At 46.2% G+C, this 14,554-nt stretch overlaps 1 protein-coding gene across 7 annotated transcripts in view; it reads right to left on the reverse strand.

Annotated features, from left to right (window-relative positions):
- Positions 1-1,701: 1,701 nt before the first annotated feature.
- Positions 1,702-14,554, reverse strand: part of Tnrc6c (trinucleotide repeat containing adaptor 6C) — a 115,349-nt gene continuing 102,496 nt past the window's right edge. For all 7 annotated transcript variants that reach the window (XM_087909715.1, XM_085696098.2, XM_085696099.2 and 4 more), the window contains 4 exons: positions 6,736-6,930; positions 5,883-5,953; positions 5,122-5,261; positions 1,702-4,508 (listed from right to left, as the gene is read on the reverse strand). In XM_087909715.1, the coding sequence (XP_087765841.1) occupies positions 4,148-4,508; positions 5,122-5,261; positions 5,883-5,953; positions 6,736-6,930 (767 nt within the window). In that variant the 3' untranslated portion in view covers positions 1,702-4,147. The remainder of the gene's footprint in view (positions 4,509-5,121; positions 5,262-5,882; positions 5,954-6,735; positions 6,931-14,554) is intronic.

A 14,554-nucleotide genomic window follows, 5' to 3' on the forward strand; every position in this document is an offset into this window, starting at 1 on the left:
TGCAGTCCTGATCCTCTTGCCTGCACTCCCTAATGCTGGCATTGCAGGTGTGCGTTCCTGTCACCTCTGCTTCTTGACCTTGGCTGCACAGGGGAGCACACAGGCTTTGAAACCACCTGGGCCTCTGCTCTGAGGTCCTTAAGGAATACTCAGACCAAGCACTATGATTTTGAAGATTTCTGGGTGCGATCTAGCACCATCTGTTGTAAGTGGACACCTAAGCTGAAGGCTGTTCACAAGGATGGATGGGGCTGACAGCAGGAGATGAGCTTGTGAAGACGCCTTTATCAGCAGTGACTCCGCCTTTATCAGCAGTGACTCCGAGAAGCATTGGCTCACAAAGGCACTTGTCACCCTGGCCGCACAGAAGCTTCTTGGGATAACCCTTGCTGCCAACGTCTGTCTGCTTCATTCAACGCAGGCCCCACAGTAGCTCCCACCATGGCTTGGGTCCCATTTGGGCTTGCCCACCTCCACAGGCATTCTCTTCTGTCAGGCACACCACCTTGGCTGGGCATCCTGCCTTCTGCTGTAACTGCTGTGCCACAGTCTCGTCAGAACAGTGTAGTGCTAGGGCAGCTCCAAACCTACTGCTTCCTGGATCTGACATAAGGCCTACTTCATCCAATCCAATCCAATCCCATGAGGTTTCTTCCACTGATTCTCATTCTGGTCCTCATCAAAATCCAACGTAGCTTCGATGGCCGGGCCGGGTGCCACCTCCACAAACCTACTGTTCACTCCCTGGCTGTCTTGAAGGCACTGGAAGGCTGACAACAGCATCTGACTGACACAGGAGGCTCCTCTAAGCCACTGCTTCTTTACCTACAGGAGACAAAAACGCCTGTGCCACAGCAGCTCCAAGGCTAGCTGTAGTCTGCTCTTCTGCTGAAGCTCTGGTCAGCTGAGCTGGAGGTTGCTAGAAGGCCAAGGGCAGCTTGAAATCCTGAGTCTCACTCTTCCTCTGGATTCCCATGAGGCCAGGGCCCCTTGGGTGATTTCCTCAGCAGAGCTACCAGCTCTCCTCCTCAGCTCATGGTGGGTCAACAATAGCACGTGAGAACTGACCTAGTGCCACCCATGAGCCCTAGGGCAACAATGCTGCTGTTTTGTGCGTTTTAGCCAATACGTTTTAGGGGCAGAGATCAATAAAACACTTAGAAAGCATATTAATGCCCCCCTTTTTTTTTCTGAGTTGGGCCCTTGTTGCATGGCCTGTGGACTCAGGCAGTGCTACTCCCCAGCCTCCTGGGTGCTGGGACCACTACAGACACATACCACCGTGATTTTTCCAGACAGCACTGCGGATGGAGCCCAGTACCCTGTGCCTACACACAAAAGCCCTGCCAGTGAGCTACATCCCAGCCTCTCTGGTTTCTTTTTAAATGCCTGTATTGGACATGTGACAATGAGCATGGGTGGTAGTTCTGGGAAAACCTGCAGCCCCTGGCTCTACCCGCTGCTTGCCTGGGTTATACTGGTCTTCAAATGCATCCAATTCAGTCAGGTCAGGGGGACTTAGAAGCTGTTCTGTCTCTCAGTGGCTACTGACAGAATCCACATATTCTTAGCAAAACCAAAGCAATGCTTCAAGTCAAACAGCCAAGACTGAGTTTAGCCAGGAATGAATGCAAACTCAGCAGAAAGTGAAAAAGGAAGTCCCTGCCTCTCACAGATAGATAATGACCCAGCAAGAGTGAATAGCCAAGAAAAACCGCAGTTTATTAAGACTCAACAAAGCGCTGTATTTTTAAAAGCAACCTCTGGTGTGCGTCCAACCACCACATTCCATGAGGAGGGGCACTAAGCGCCACAAATGCTTTTTCTTTTAATCTTAGAGTCAGAGACATTTTAAATTCAAAAGATTCAAAAAAAAAAAAAAAAAAGAAAGAAAAAGGGGGGGCACAAAAATTGAAAACATCCTTTACTTCATCCCCAGTTTTAAAACATTAGGAGTTTTTCTATAACTCAGTGCTAAATGGCAGCATGGCAAGCTGTAGGTCTGAGAGCACACGCACGCACACGCACGTATTTGATATACATACATCAAATATCTAGGACGCACGTGATGGCGATGAGATGCAGTCACTCTGAGGAGGCCGTTCCGGGGGATACACGATGAACCCAGTTGTGCATAGCTCACGATCCTCTAGAGAACCAGCGTTTCTCTGCGGTCCTGCAGGATTTGCTTTCTTCCTTGTTTTGATAAAACCATTAAAAAGCTAATTAAAAAATGTAATGCACAAGTTTCCTTACCACATAGGCAGGGAGTACAATGTTCATATATTTTTTTAAAACATACTTGAGGGTGTGTTATTTCATTGTCTTTCTTCCTTGCAAAACAATCAAAACATTGATCATCTTTAAAACATAAAGCAATTTTTAATATATAAAGCACTCTTCAAACATCTATTTCTTTTGAGTCCATTATTTGGTAAATATGTAACTGCTACACATTAGAGATTAGGTATTTTTCTTCTTTGTGGTTTTTTTTTCTGTTTTTTCCTTTTTCTTTTTTTTCTTTCTTTTCTTTTTCTTTTTTTAAATAACCTCTTCAGTGCTAGGAGTTGGGTTTAAAAATACATGAAATGGTGTGGAGCTGCCCCCGGGAGCCCTGGCTTTCCTGAGAGCTAGCCGGCATGTGCAAGACAGAGACCACAATGCCTCATCACCTTGAGGAAGGGTGAAGACAACTGACAGAGTCCATGATGGCTGGAGGGAGCAGCACGCCCCATCCCAGAGCTCTGAAGTAACACATCTGCATTCTGAAAATAGGTTTTTGTTTGTTTGCTTGTTTTTTTTTCCTTTTTTAAAGATGGAAGTCTTTTTTTTTTATTCCTTTTAAATTTTTTAAATTTTTTTTAAAATTTTATTTTAAAGTCTGAAGGAGAAAAAAGGTCTGTAAACAGGTGGGAGCCCAAAGCACAGCTCCTCCAAAAGCAGTCACAACCCATGTCCAAGTGCTTGTTCCCGCTCCTTGCGGGACACCCATTCTCTACAAGTATCTATGGCCACAGTTCAACAACAGTTTTGTTTTTCTCTTTAACTTTATATTCCAGATGGGAAATGGTGCAATACTCTGGTAATAATCTTCTTGCATTAGTCCACAATGAAAAGCTGCTAAAGGTAGATAGACATATTATTCTCCAGAGATATACACTGTAACTTTAAATGCAATAACAGAGTCCTTGAGTAAACATTTACACATGAATTGTCACCAGCCCTGTCCCACGTTCTCTTTACTGTCTAGGATCAGCTGAAGGAAGGGCAGGGACACCTCAGTGCAAAGTTAGAAGCGAACAACAATGAGAACATTTGACCAATGCGCAAAAAAAAAAAAAAAGCATATACTGAATAAAAGGGAAACCCACAGTTAAATCCCTCACGCACTCTCAAACACGCATACAATAAACGCTAACCGTGCAAGCACGCACACGCACACACACTGTTCCACACGCACACACGCACATGTAGGCTATGACGTGGACATTTCCTAGAGCCTGTTTCTGTGCACAGATGTCAACGTGGAAGTGTTCACATTTCGGTATTGGCCTGCTGGGTTCAAGTATTTGCATGTCTGATATGTCTTTTTTTTTTAACTTTTTAAAAATAATTTTTTGGGATAAAAAAAATGACATGAAAAAGTAATGCAACAAGGGTAAATGTGCATAGGCGGATCCAGGGGACAGAGCATTAGCCACATCTCAGCTCTGTGCCTGCACAACGCAGCTGCCCACCCGCCCGCCCGCCGCCTCTGGTAATGTGCATAATCGTCACAGGCTCACTTTAAATAGGCTTCAAGTCTCCCCCACCCCGCCATAAAATAACCCTTTCCAGCCCACAGTCTGAAAAGTGCCCTTCATGATAGAACTATTCTAAGCAGCTTTTATACTTAAAACGCAAAATGACAACACACCGTACAAACATAAGACGACATAAAATAAAAAGCTATGAGGAACATCCTGTCGTTAGCACGTGACACTGACCAAACGCAGCCCGCACTGTCTTCAACAGTTCACAAGGGCTGAGGCCAAGGTTCATCTTCAGAACTGGACAGAGGTACTCGAAGGGGCAGCTTATCCATCAGCTGGAGCCTCAGAGCCGCGCCTGGCATGGTCAGCTCTCTCCTCCCTGATGAAGGTGACCCCTAGATGGACTCGCCGCTGAGCAGGTCCCCAGGCAGCAAAGTGTTGAGAGGCGTGGGGCTGCCGATCACCCTGGCATCATCAGCACTGGGAGGGCCCCAGAGACTGCTAGAGTACTGGGGCACCCCACCCCACAGCAGTTCACTGCTGCCTTTGCCGCTCAGGCACGGGGTGTTCCAGTGGGCAGTGTCGCTGCGCACTAGGCCATGGGTGCTGCCCGAGGAGCCCAGCCTGGGCTGGCTGCCCCCGCTACTGGATTGCCAGCTGGAGGTGGGTGGGAGGGCTTGGCCTTGGGCCAGGAACCGGTTCACTTCTTCTTCACCAGCGAACTCAGCCAAGATGGTGGTGTTTCCCAGTACACACCTAGAAAGCAAGAGGCTGGGTAAGTGTTTCATTATGAGTCCTGAGTCTGTGCTACAGGAAAGACAGACAACAAAAATCATCATGCCACAGGCTATCACGACGACCTAGCCTTGTGGCTGTGTTGTCACTGTTAACTCTAAGCTAGATAATGAATTTGGCAGCCACGGAGGACTGATGTGTGGAGTACATGTTTAAGAGTGCTGTACAGTGGGGGTTCAGCTGGCATCAGTGTCGCCCACCTCTGGCGACTCCAGAGGAGGTCTTTTTGTATTCTGCATGGAAAGCAAGTGGGCAGTGGGCTGCTGTAGTCCTGGAGGCTTCTAGAGGCTCCTTTTGACTTTTCTAAGGGGACACAAAACAAACCCAGTGACTCTGTGGAGACACAGAAGAAGATGGCTGTCTACAAGCTGAAGAGCTAAGCCAGAGGAGTCAAGTCTGTCCATATTTTTTTGATCTTGGATTTCCAAGATCTGGGCTAGGAAAGGACGGAGTTCTGCCCAGGGCACCACCTGTGCAGCAGTGTGGGGGTGGCGCCACAACACTCGCTCCCCCACCTAACAACACTGGGCACTGGTGGCAACTCAGCAGTGAGGGGACTGAGGAAAAAACATACATGTGCAGAGACTTTTGGGCCTTGGCGGCTTCTTCCTTGGAGCTGTAACGGACCACAGCATTGCCTTGGGTTAGATTCAGGTGGAATGTGATGAGAGGCCCATGCTGCAAACACAGCGTCCGCAGTGTAGAACCGTCAATCTGAGGAGGAAGCAAAGGGCAGAATATGCTTTCCTTCAAGCTCTTGCTGTGTTCTGCAATAGCAGTATGGAAACTGGGTGCACTGCATACCAGACAGACTTCTTTTGACACGCTAGTTACAGCAACTACCACTGGAAGGTGCCTTTGCGGCCAGGCATCTGCAATGTGGGCTACTCCAGTTACATTAGTCAGAGGCAAGGGCCAAAGTTCCATTTTGAGTTCTGTAGTTTACAAAAGGCATAGCAGCAGCCTGGTAGCCTTGAGGTGAGAGGCTAGTTCTGTGCCAGAGAATGGTGCCTACAAGCTGACCTACAAGCTGACATATGCCTAAGGAGGCCAAATCCCCTTGAATGGATGTGTAAGATGAAGGTTCTCTTATAAAAAGTATGTTTTTCAGCTTTTGAAGGGCAACTAAGTCACCAGGAGCATGGCTGAGAGAAGTGCCTGGCTGTGTCTGCCCACACTTACCTGTCATTCATACTTGCCTCAGCCACTCTAGGCTCTGAAGGAAGATGCCTGCCTGACACAGGTACCTGCTCCGGGGTAGAGCAGGTACCTCTTGGCCATAAGCAACTACTCATGGGTGTGACATGACAGCCCCCGACCTGGCAGCACTTTTACCTGGGGTGTGAGGTTGCGCAGAACGAGCCAGCTGCTTGTTCTTCCTGAGGTGTCAGTACTCCAAGCAGAACCTGTGTAACAAGTTCATGGATCAAGAATTCAACCCACAGGCCATGTTTCTAGTCTGGCCTAAAACATATAACAAGCTCTAGTCTTTGGACCCTGTGGAAGCCATAGCATTTTTTGATAAACCCAATCTCATAACCACAGCAGATTTCGCCCATGGCTCATGAAAACCCTGATTTCCCAAATATGTCTGCCAGCCTAGGAGGCTTTGTCTTTTTATGTCTGTGCCATAGGGGTAGGTTTGACAGGGTACCTGAGAGTCACTTGGAAAGTTCTACTCTACCTTGTGCTGTTCCAGCCCCAGGCAACACACTCAAGTTCTGCTTGTTACAGCACAACTTGCTTGTTGAACACAGCAGGGCAGGACTGCTGCTACAAGGCCGGACACTGCTCTTAATCTCCACAGCTGACTGCGCTGTCAATGGAGCCCAGTGACTGCACACGTGATGCAAATGGGGTGGAGGGACTCTACAGAGCTGCACAGCACTTCTGAGGGACCTTCATTCTGGTACAGAAAGCCCTTATATTTCTATGGAATCTTGTGAAGAAATTAAGACCCCTGTGCTGACTGAGGTGGGTGGAAAGCCTAGAATGGCTGAATTGTCTTTCCAAGGACACAGTCCATGTGGTAAGTGCCCTACAGGTTTATGATACTCCAGCTCTTTCTTAACCTCACAGGCTCCAGGGGTCTGATAATAGGCCTGGGATAAAACACGTGCATCCCTAAAGCATGTATGGAGCAGCTTCTCGTACCCTGTACCCTGTCAACAGGAGGTGCAGTGCTTACCCGAGGAGTAGGAGCTGGTCCAGCCTAGGGGGCTGGTGCCCCATGTAGAGGAAGGCTTGGGATTGGCTAAGCCTGGAGGTGGCCTGGTGGGTGCAGTAGTGTTTCTGGGTACCTTCCACAACTCATGAGACAGAGAGGCTTGTGTGTGAGAGGCTGGGCCCGAGGACCACGTTGATTTAATGTCTGACAGTTTACCTGGAAGGAGAAAAAGAGAGACTGTGTACTGTGCACACCCAGAGAAGTGAGTGCGGCTGTGGAGTGATGGAGTCCTGCAGAAGGGAGGGCAGCAGTGACAGAACACCATGTGCCTTCTGTCTCATACTGCCCTGCCTCTGGGTGGCCCAAGCCAGCCTCATGGGCTGATGGGACAGTGACCGTGCCACTGCACCCAGCGTTACTCTCTTCTCATTTCTGCTATGAAATACTGTGGGTGCCCTGTGCAGACTTGGCTGACACTTTTATCAGTTTGCTAACCTTTGCTACGAAGAAAATAGAGTACTGAAGATTAATCTTTTTTATTTATTAAATTTTGTATTTGCTTGAAATACGGTCTTCCTAGGTAGATCTCTGTGAGTTCAAGGCCTGTCTACAGATCAAGTTCCAGGACAGGCTCCAAAGCTACTAAGAAACTCTACATATAAAAAACCCAAAAAACCCAAAAAACCAAACAAAAACAAAACAGCAACAACAACAACAAAAAAAAAAGGAGAGAGGGTCTTCCTATGTAGCCCAGGTTGGCCTTGAGCTTGTGGCAATCCTGCTGCCTTTGTCTCCCAAGTGCTAGGCTTACAGGAGTACATGCATAAATATACCTGATTATTTGGTGTTGGGAATGGAGCCCAGGGATTAGTGAACGCTAGGCAAGCGGTTTATCAACTGAGCTACACCCAGTCCTCCCAAGATCAGTCTTTAACTAATCAGCAAGCTGTACTGGGATGGTCATGGTGTACACAGATGCTTCTTGTGCAGTCTCTAGGAGCATTAGTCCCCAGTCAGAGTAATGCTCCTTCTGACAGACAGACACTTCCCTCACAACCACTATGATCTCCCAAGTGTCTAGAGATCTCTTTATCTATCTCCACAGATGTCTCCACTGCTTCTGGATTGAGATGCAACACCAGGTGGGGATGCAGTAACTGGAACTCACTGGGAGAAACACAAAAGCAATGGATACCACCAGCCCCAGTTCTTTCATCTGCTCAAGCTCAACTGAACAGCCACTAAGACATATTTGCAATACAGATGTGCCCTTACCCCGGGGCTGGCTACTGAGAGGAAAATAGCCTCACAGCGAACACAGGCTAGACACACTGGAAACCAAATGCTATCAAAAAAGGTGATTTTTGCCTTTTTTCTTTAGCTACTTCCCAGTGGAGGTATAAAAGGTTGAAGCACACTTCTTTGTCAAATCAGAAGGAGTGCAAACAATCCAGCACCACTGGCTTTGCTTTCTTAGCATGATGCTGGAGCACATCAACACTGCTTTCCTCCCCAGGCCCAGGTGGAGTGTTACAGGAATCCCCAGGGAGCAGAGGCCTCAGGAGCACTTTCCTGCAGCAGCTCAGCTCTGTGCAGCAAGGTATACCATACCAGTTTAAAATCTGGATGAGATTTGATGGCATAGCGAGACAGTGTGTGTACACACATCCTATGTCTTTATCTTAAGGAAAGTTTTATAAAGCCTAGTGTGGTTGCATGCCTTTATTTACAGCACTAGGGAGGCAGAGACAGGAGGATCTGTTTGAGTTCAAAGTCAGCCAGCTACATAGAGAAACTCTAATTTTTTTTAAAGATTTATTTATTTATTTATTTATTATGTACATAATGTTCAGCCTCCACATATGCCTGCAGGCCAGAAGAGGGCACCAGATCTCATCACAGATGGCTGCTGGGAATTGAACTCAGGACCTCTGGAAGAGCAGCCAGTGCTCTTAAACCTCTGAGCCATCTCTCCAGCCCAACTCTTAATTTAAAAAAAAAAAAATATAATAAACCATTCTTGGGGCTGGAGAGGTGGTTCAGAGATGAAAGAGCACTGGCTGCTCTTCCAGAGGTCCTGAGTTCAATTCCCAGCAACCACGTGGTGGCTCACAGCCATCTATACTGAGATCCGTTCTCCACTTTCTTTTACTCTAGAAGAAATGATTTATTGAGGAGCTGTGAGGTCTGCAGTGTCACAAGAGTGTTTCAGACACCACAATGACAGGTCAGCGGAGGAAGATGGGTGCATACAGTGGGACTGCTGCAGTTAAGCACAAACCTACACTGCTGCCTGACTTTGCATGTCCAAAGAGTCACAGTGAGACGGTGGGACTGATCTAATGGGAGCTCACCAAGGCCAGCTGGACTGGGAGTGATGGAGCATGTGATCAAAATAGATACTCTGAACGTGGCTGGCAATGAAGGCTGACTGAGAAGCCAAGGACAATGGCACTGGGTTTTTATTCTACTGCATGGACTGACTTTGTGGGAGTCTGGTTTGTTTGGATGCTCACCTTTATAGACCTGTATGGAGCGGGGAGGACCTTGGACTTCCCATGGGGCAGGGAACCCTGACTGCTCTTAAGACTAGAGAGGGAGGGGGAGGAAAAAGGGAGGAGGGGAAGAGGTGGAAATTTTTAATAAAAAAAAAAAGATACTGCAAGAACATTTGAAACTGGTCTGACTTTTCACCACAATCTCTGGGAATGAAGTATTCATATTTAATATTTATTGTCTGTCATCATTTATTATATTGTTAGACTTTTTCATACATATGACTCTACAGTTTAAAATTAAAATTTTCATTAATAAATATTATCCTTTCTCATTCCCCTTACTTCTCTCAATCCCTCCAATATAGCTCTTTTGTTCTCCCTTAAATTCATATTTATCTTTAATTACCTTTATATATCTACAGATGTATTCCTAAAAAAAAAAAAAAAAACCAGAGTCACAGACCTTTGTCACTGTGAGGAGAAAGGAGCAGCTGAGCTACTCAGGAGGGACCTACAAATCACGTGGTTTCATCACTCTATGAGGAGACATTATCACCCCCACTCTGTAAGTGATGATACACGTTCCCGCTGCTGAGATGGTCAAGTCCCTGCCTTCTTTATCATAGGTGGCCTCCCTGTCCAGGAGGAGCAGGTGGGGAGAACCCTGTAGAACCAAGCAAGCGCTAAGATGGGGTGGTAGGCATGCAGTGAGCAGTGAGGATGAAGCATGACACAGAGTAGGGAGGAAGATGAGATTGAGTTTCCCAGATCCTGGGAAAGCCTACAATAGACCTTTTTTGAAAGTTCCAGAAAACCAAGATAACACAGTATATAGCAATGGCAGGAATCCCCTGAGGTAGGCAAGTCACAAGGGAGAGAACCACTGACAAGACAGCTAAACCCTAGGCCAGGACAGTGAAGGATCATGGGAATTTTCCCTACTGAAAGGATAATAATTTAAATATAGGGCAATTCTCATTCTTTTATAGCTCAAACAAAAGACACAAAATTAAAAAAAAAAGCAAACTCCTCAATATAAACTCTGGTATACATAGAAACAAGAGAACTTTTCTGAGCCTTTTTCTCTTTTTTCTTTCTTTCCTTCCTTCCTTCCTTCCTTCCTTCCTTCCTTCCTTCCTTCCTTCCTTCCTTCCTTCCTTCTTTCTTTGGTGTTTTGAGACATCTTTTCTCTGTGTAACCACCCTGGTTGTCTCTGAACTCACTCTGTAGACCAGCCTGGCCTCAAATTCAGAGATTCGCCTGCCTCTGCTGCCTGAGTGTTGGGATTGATTAAAGGTGTGGTCCACTGTTGCCCAGCATGAGTTTATCTCTTAATCCCAATTCCCTCAGGGACCTGGGGTAACAGGGAGGCATCCATCCCGACCACTGTGTATGCCAGAGCCATGACATTCTACTCTGAGAGACCTTGTCCCTGCATCTGCAGGGCCTCTGGGGATTTCGGCTACCCGTGTGACATCTTGGTTCCTCATGGCTTGGTTTGGGTCTGGCCATTCCTCTTTTTCACAAGTGTGTAAAGAAATCAAGACCCTGTAGAAAGTGAGGATGGGGTTGGTGCCAGTTCTGTGGCAGAAAGCAGAGCACAAAGAACTCCTCCAACTGGGACCCAGGCACAGCTGTGCTGCCATGCCCACTGACACAACAGAAAGCCATGGTTCCCCCAGCTCAGCCGGCTGCACTACTGTGCACATGCTATGATCTCTACTAAAGCAGACAGTGGACAGTGACTCCTGTGCTGTGGGTCTTGAGTTTTAAAAGATATCTGCTCTACCAAAAATCCTAAAATACTTCCTCAGTCCACTGACATCATCAGCCTAAGGTCACAAAATGAAAGACTGAGCCCTGCAGAGATGTCCTTTATAGTAAGTAACAGAGTGGAGTTTAGGAGGGACCTCCTGATTTGAAATGTTTTGTTTCAACAGTGAAATCTATCATATAAAATCATGTCCCTCCCTCTCCAGATGAACCAAGTCTTTTAAAATGACCTTGCAAAACTGAGCCCACCAGTCAGTCTGGCTGCTGCTCACTTCTCAAGGGTTTAAACCAAAACAGCACCCATCAAATACTGGGGCTTGGTACTATTTTTTTTTTTCTTGAGATAGGGTTTGTTTGTTCGTTTGTGTAACTATGGCTTTTCTAGATCTTGCTCTATAGACCAGGCTGGCCTCAAACTAACAGAGACATGCCTGTCTCTGCTTTCTGAGTGTTGGGATTAAAGGCATGTGCCACTACTGCCTGGCTCTGAATCTTTTTAAATACAGATCAGAATTCAATACCATGGCCATAATAATAAAAACTTAATTAAAATGTTGAGGCTGGGCAGTGGTGGCACACACCTATAATACCAGCACTCGGGAGGCAGACAGATCTCTGTGAGTTCAAGGCCAGCCTGGTCTACTAGAGCTAGTTCCAGGACAGGCTCCAAAGCTACAGAGAAACCTTGTCTCGAAAAACCAAAAAAATAAATAAAATGTTCAACAAAGTCAGAAATGTTGGTGTCATTTATATAATCTCAGTAGTTAGCTAAGCAGGAGGATAGGGAGGTTCAAGGCTAGCCTGATCTAGAGAGTAAGTCTGAGGTCAGCCTGGGACATATGAAACCTTGTTTATAAAAACAAAACCAGGGGCTGGAAATATGACTCAGTGGTTGAGAACACTGTCTGCTCTTCTAGAGGACCCAGGGTTCAATTCCCAGCAACCACATGGCAGCTCACAACTGTCTGTAACTCCAGCTCTAGTGGATCTAATACCCTCACACAGATATACATGCAGGCAAAAACACTAATGCACATAAATAAATCATATGCAAATAAATTATTAAAAACAACCAACCAACCCCCCCCCCCCAACCAAAGCAGTAAGAGCAACAAAAATAAAAACAGGATGTGGTGGTACATGCTTATATTCCTAACACTCAAGAGGATCAAAAGCTCAAGGTCATTCTCAGTTACACAGTATACTCAGGACCACATGAGACCTTGTCTCAAAACCACTGAAACAAACCTCCAAAATAATAATTAACCTCCCATCCAGATCCAAAACCCCTCATATCCAATATCCTAAAAAATATAAACAAGCACCATGGTCTAAGTACATAAAAGGAGCTCAACAGAGCTGTGGGCAGCTGTCTTTCCTTTGGGCATGAGTGTCGTCTTGTTGTAGTTTGGATCTCAGTTCAGTCATTCAAAAGGTTCTGTGGGGGAAGCTGTCCACCTGCTGATCTAGAGTGAGTGCAGAAGCACTGGTGTGGGGTGTGCCTACCAGATGTCTCCATCAGAGGAGCCCTAGGGTGACAAGTGTTTCTAGAATTCAGCAACTGGCAGAGGATGGCCTGAGTCACTGCTGAGCACTTTTGCAAATGTTCATGACCCTAAAGCTTCATCTTTGATAGGTGGTGTAGGAGTTCCTTTTGCTTATGTGTTGCTTTCATTGGTTAATGAATAAAGAAACTGCCTTGGCCTAGTTGATAGGGCGGAACTTAGGTAGGCAGAGAAGACAGACTGAATGCTAGGAGGAAGAAAGCAGACTCAGAGAAGATCCTCTGCCTGGGATAGATGCTGGTTAGAATCTTGCCAGTAAGCCACAGCCACATGGCAATACATAGATTAATAGAAACGGGCTAAATCAAGATGTAAGAGTTAGCCAATAAAAAGTTAGAGCTAATGGGTCAAGCAGTGTTTTATTTTATTTTATTTTTTTTAAAATATTTTTTATGGTTTATTTAACTTTATTTTATGTGCATTGGTGTGAAGGTGTCAGATCCCTTGAAACTGGATCTTCAGACAGTTGTGAGCTGCCATGTGGGTGCTGGGAATTGAACCCGGGTCCTCTGCAAGAGCAGTCAGTACTCTTAACCACTGAGCCATCTCTCCAGCCCCTCAAGCAGTGTTTTAATGAACACAATTTCTGTGTGGTTGTTTCAGGTGTAAGCTAGCCAGGCAGCTGAGAAGAACAATCGGGCTGCTCCTTTCCTACAGATAGGACAGGCCATGGATGCAAAGAGCTTCAAGCCACCAGGCTAGTTGGCCATCTCTTTAGTGCTGAACTTGATTCTGCTTTCTTGCCTTGTTCTGGTAGCTACTGCCTTTTCCAGGCTTGGATTCCTTTCTGCTCTCTAGGTTTATCACCTTTATCAAGAATGTATCAACTGGAAGATGGCTGCTCTCATGTCTACAATGCATATTTTTCTCTAGGCCACCTATGCCACACCTTGAGCAGATAGTACAAGTCACTCAGAATGAATGCTCCTGGTGCCAATCAGTGCTGAGGGATCACTCATTGCCCCACTGAAGCATGACTCAGGCACTTCAGGATACCTAGCAACTGCCGCAGGGCAGCTGGAGAGGAAGGTGCTCTGTATGCATACAGCTTCCATTCAGAGCTGACTATATTAAAGAGTCAGAGGTGCACCCCAAAACAGAAGGCTCTAAGCAGTGACCTAACTGAATATTTGGGTAACTGACGGCAGCTTGAGGAGTGACAGGCTACTTTGGAAAGATGGTTCTCCCATTACCATCAACAAGTAGCAACGCCTCAGCAAATGCCTCCTAGGGTGACCTCCACTGTGTGGAAATCCTACCTTCATGTTCTTCTAGCTTTACAGTGTGGCCCGGCACTACTCTGCACCCTGGTATCTAAGAGGCTGTGCCAAACATCAGCATCAATAATGGGGCAGGAAACAGACCAGAGCTGGGTGTGGTGGAGTATACTTCATCACACCTTTGATGCCAGCACTCAGGAGGCAGAGGTAGGGGTTTTTGAGTCTGAGGTCAACCTGGTCTACATAATGAGTTCTAGAATAGCCAGGAAAACACCATAAGACCGTATCCAAAAAAAAAAAAAAGACGACCAAAAAGACCAGGGGTGGGGAGAATGAACAAAGGCTCAATTTCCTTCCAGTTTAAAGAGATTTCAAGAAAAACACTGTTTCTGGGTAGTGATGGCACACATCTTTAATCCCAGCACTCAGGAGGCAGAGACAGGCTGATTGATGTGGGATGTTCTTCTGTATGCTGTGAACATGTTCTATTACCACTGGTTAATAAAGAAGGTGATCTGACCAATAGCCAGGAAGAATATAGTCAGGCGGGAAATCCAAGCAAAGATAAAAGGAAAAAGAAGGTGGAGTCTGGGAGATGTCAGACCAGTCTACAGGGTGAGTTCCAGAACAGCCAGGACTGTTATACAGAGAAACCAAACCATCTTGAAGCCACCACCCCCCCAAAAAAAGGAAAAAACAAAAAACAAAAAAACCCTTGTCTGAAAGATAGATGACCGAAGCTGTGATTGTCTAATACAATGGTTAAAAAATGATGCAGATGACT

This window comes from Myodes glareolus, chromosome 9 (assembly GCF_982192425.1).
Source record: "Myodes glareolus chromosome 9, mMyoGla1.1, whole genome shotgun sequence".
NCBI classification, from domain to species: domain Eukaryota; kingdom Metazoa; phylum Chordata; class Mammalia; order Rodentia; family Cricetidae; genus Myodes; species Myodes glareolus.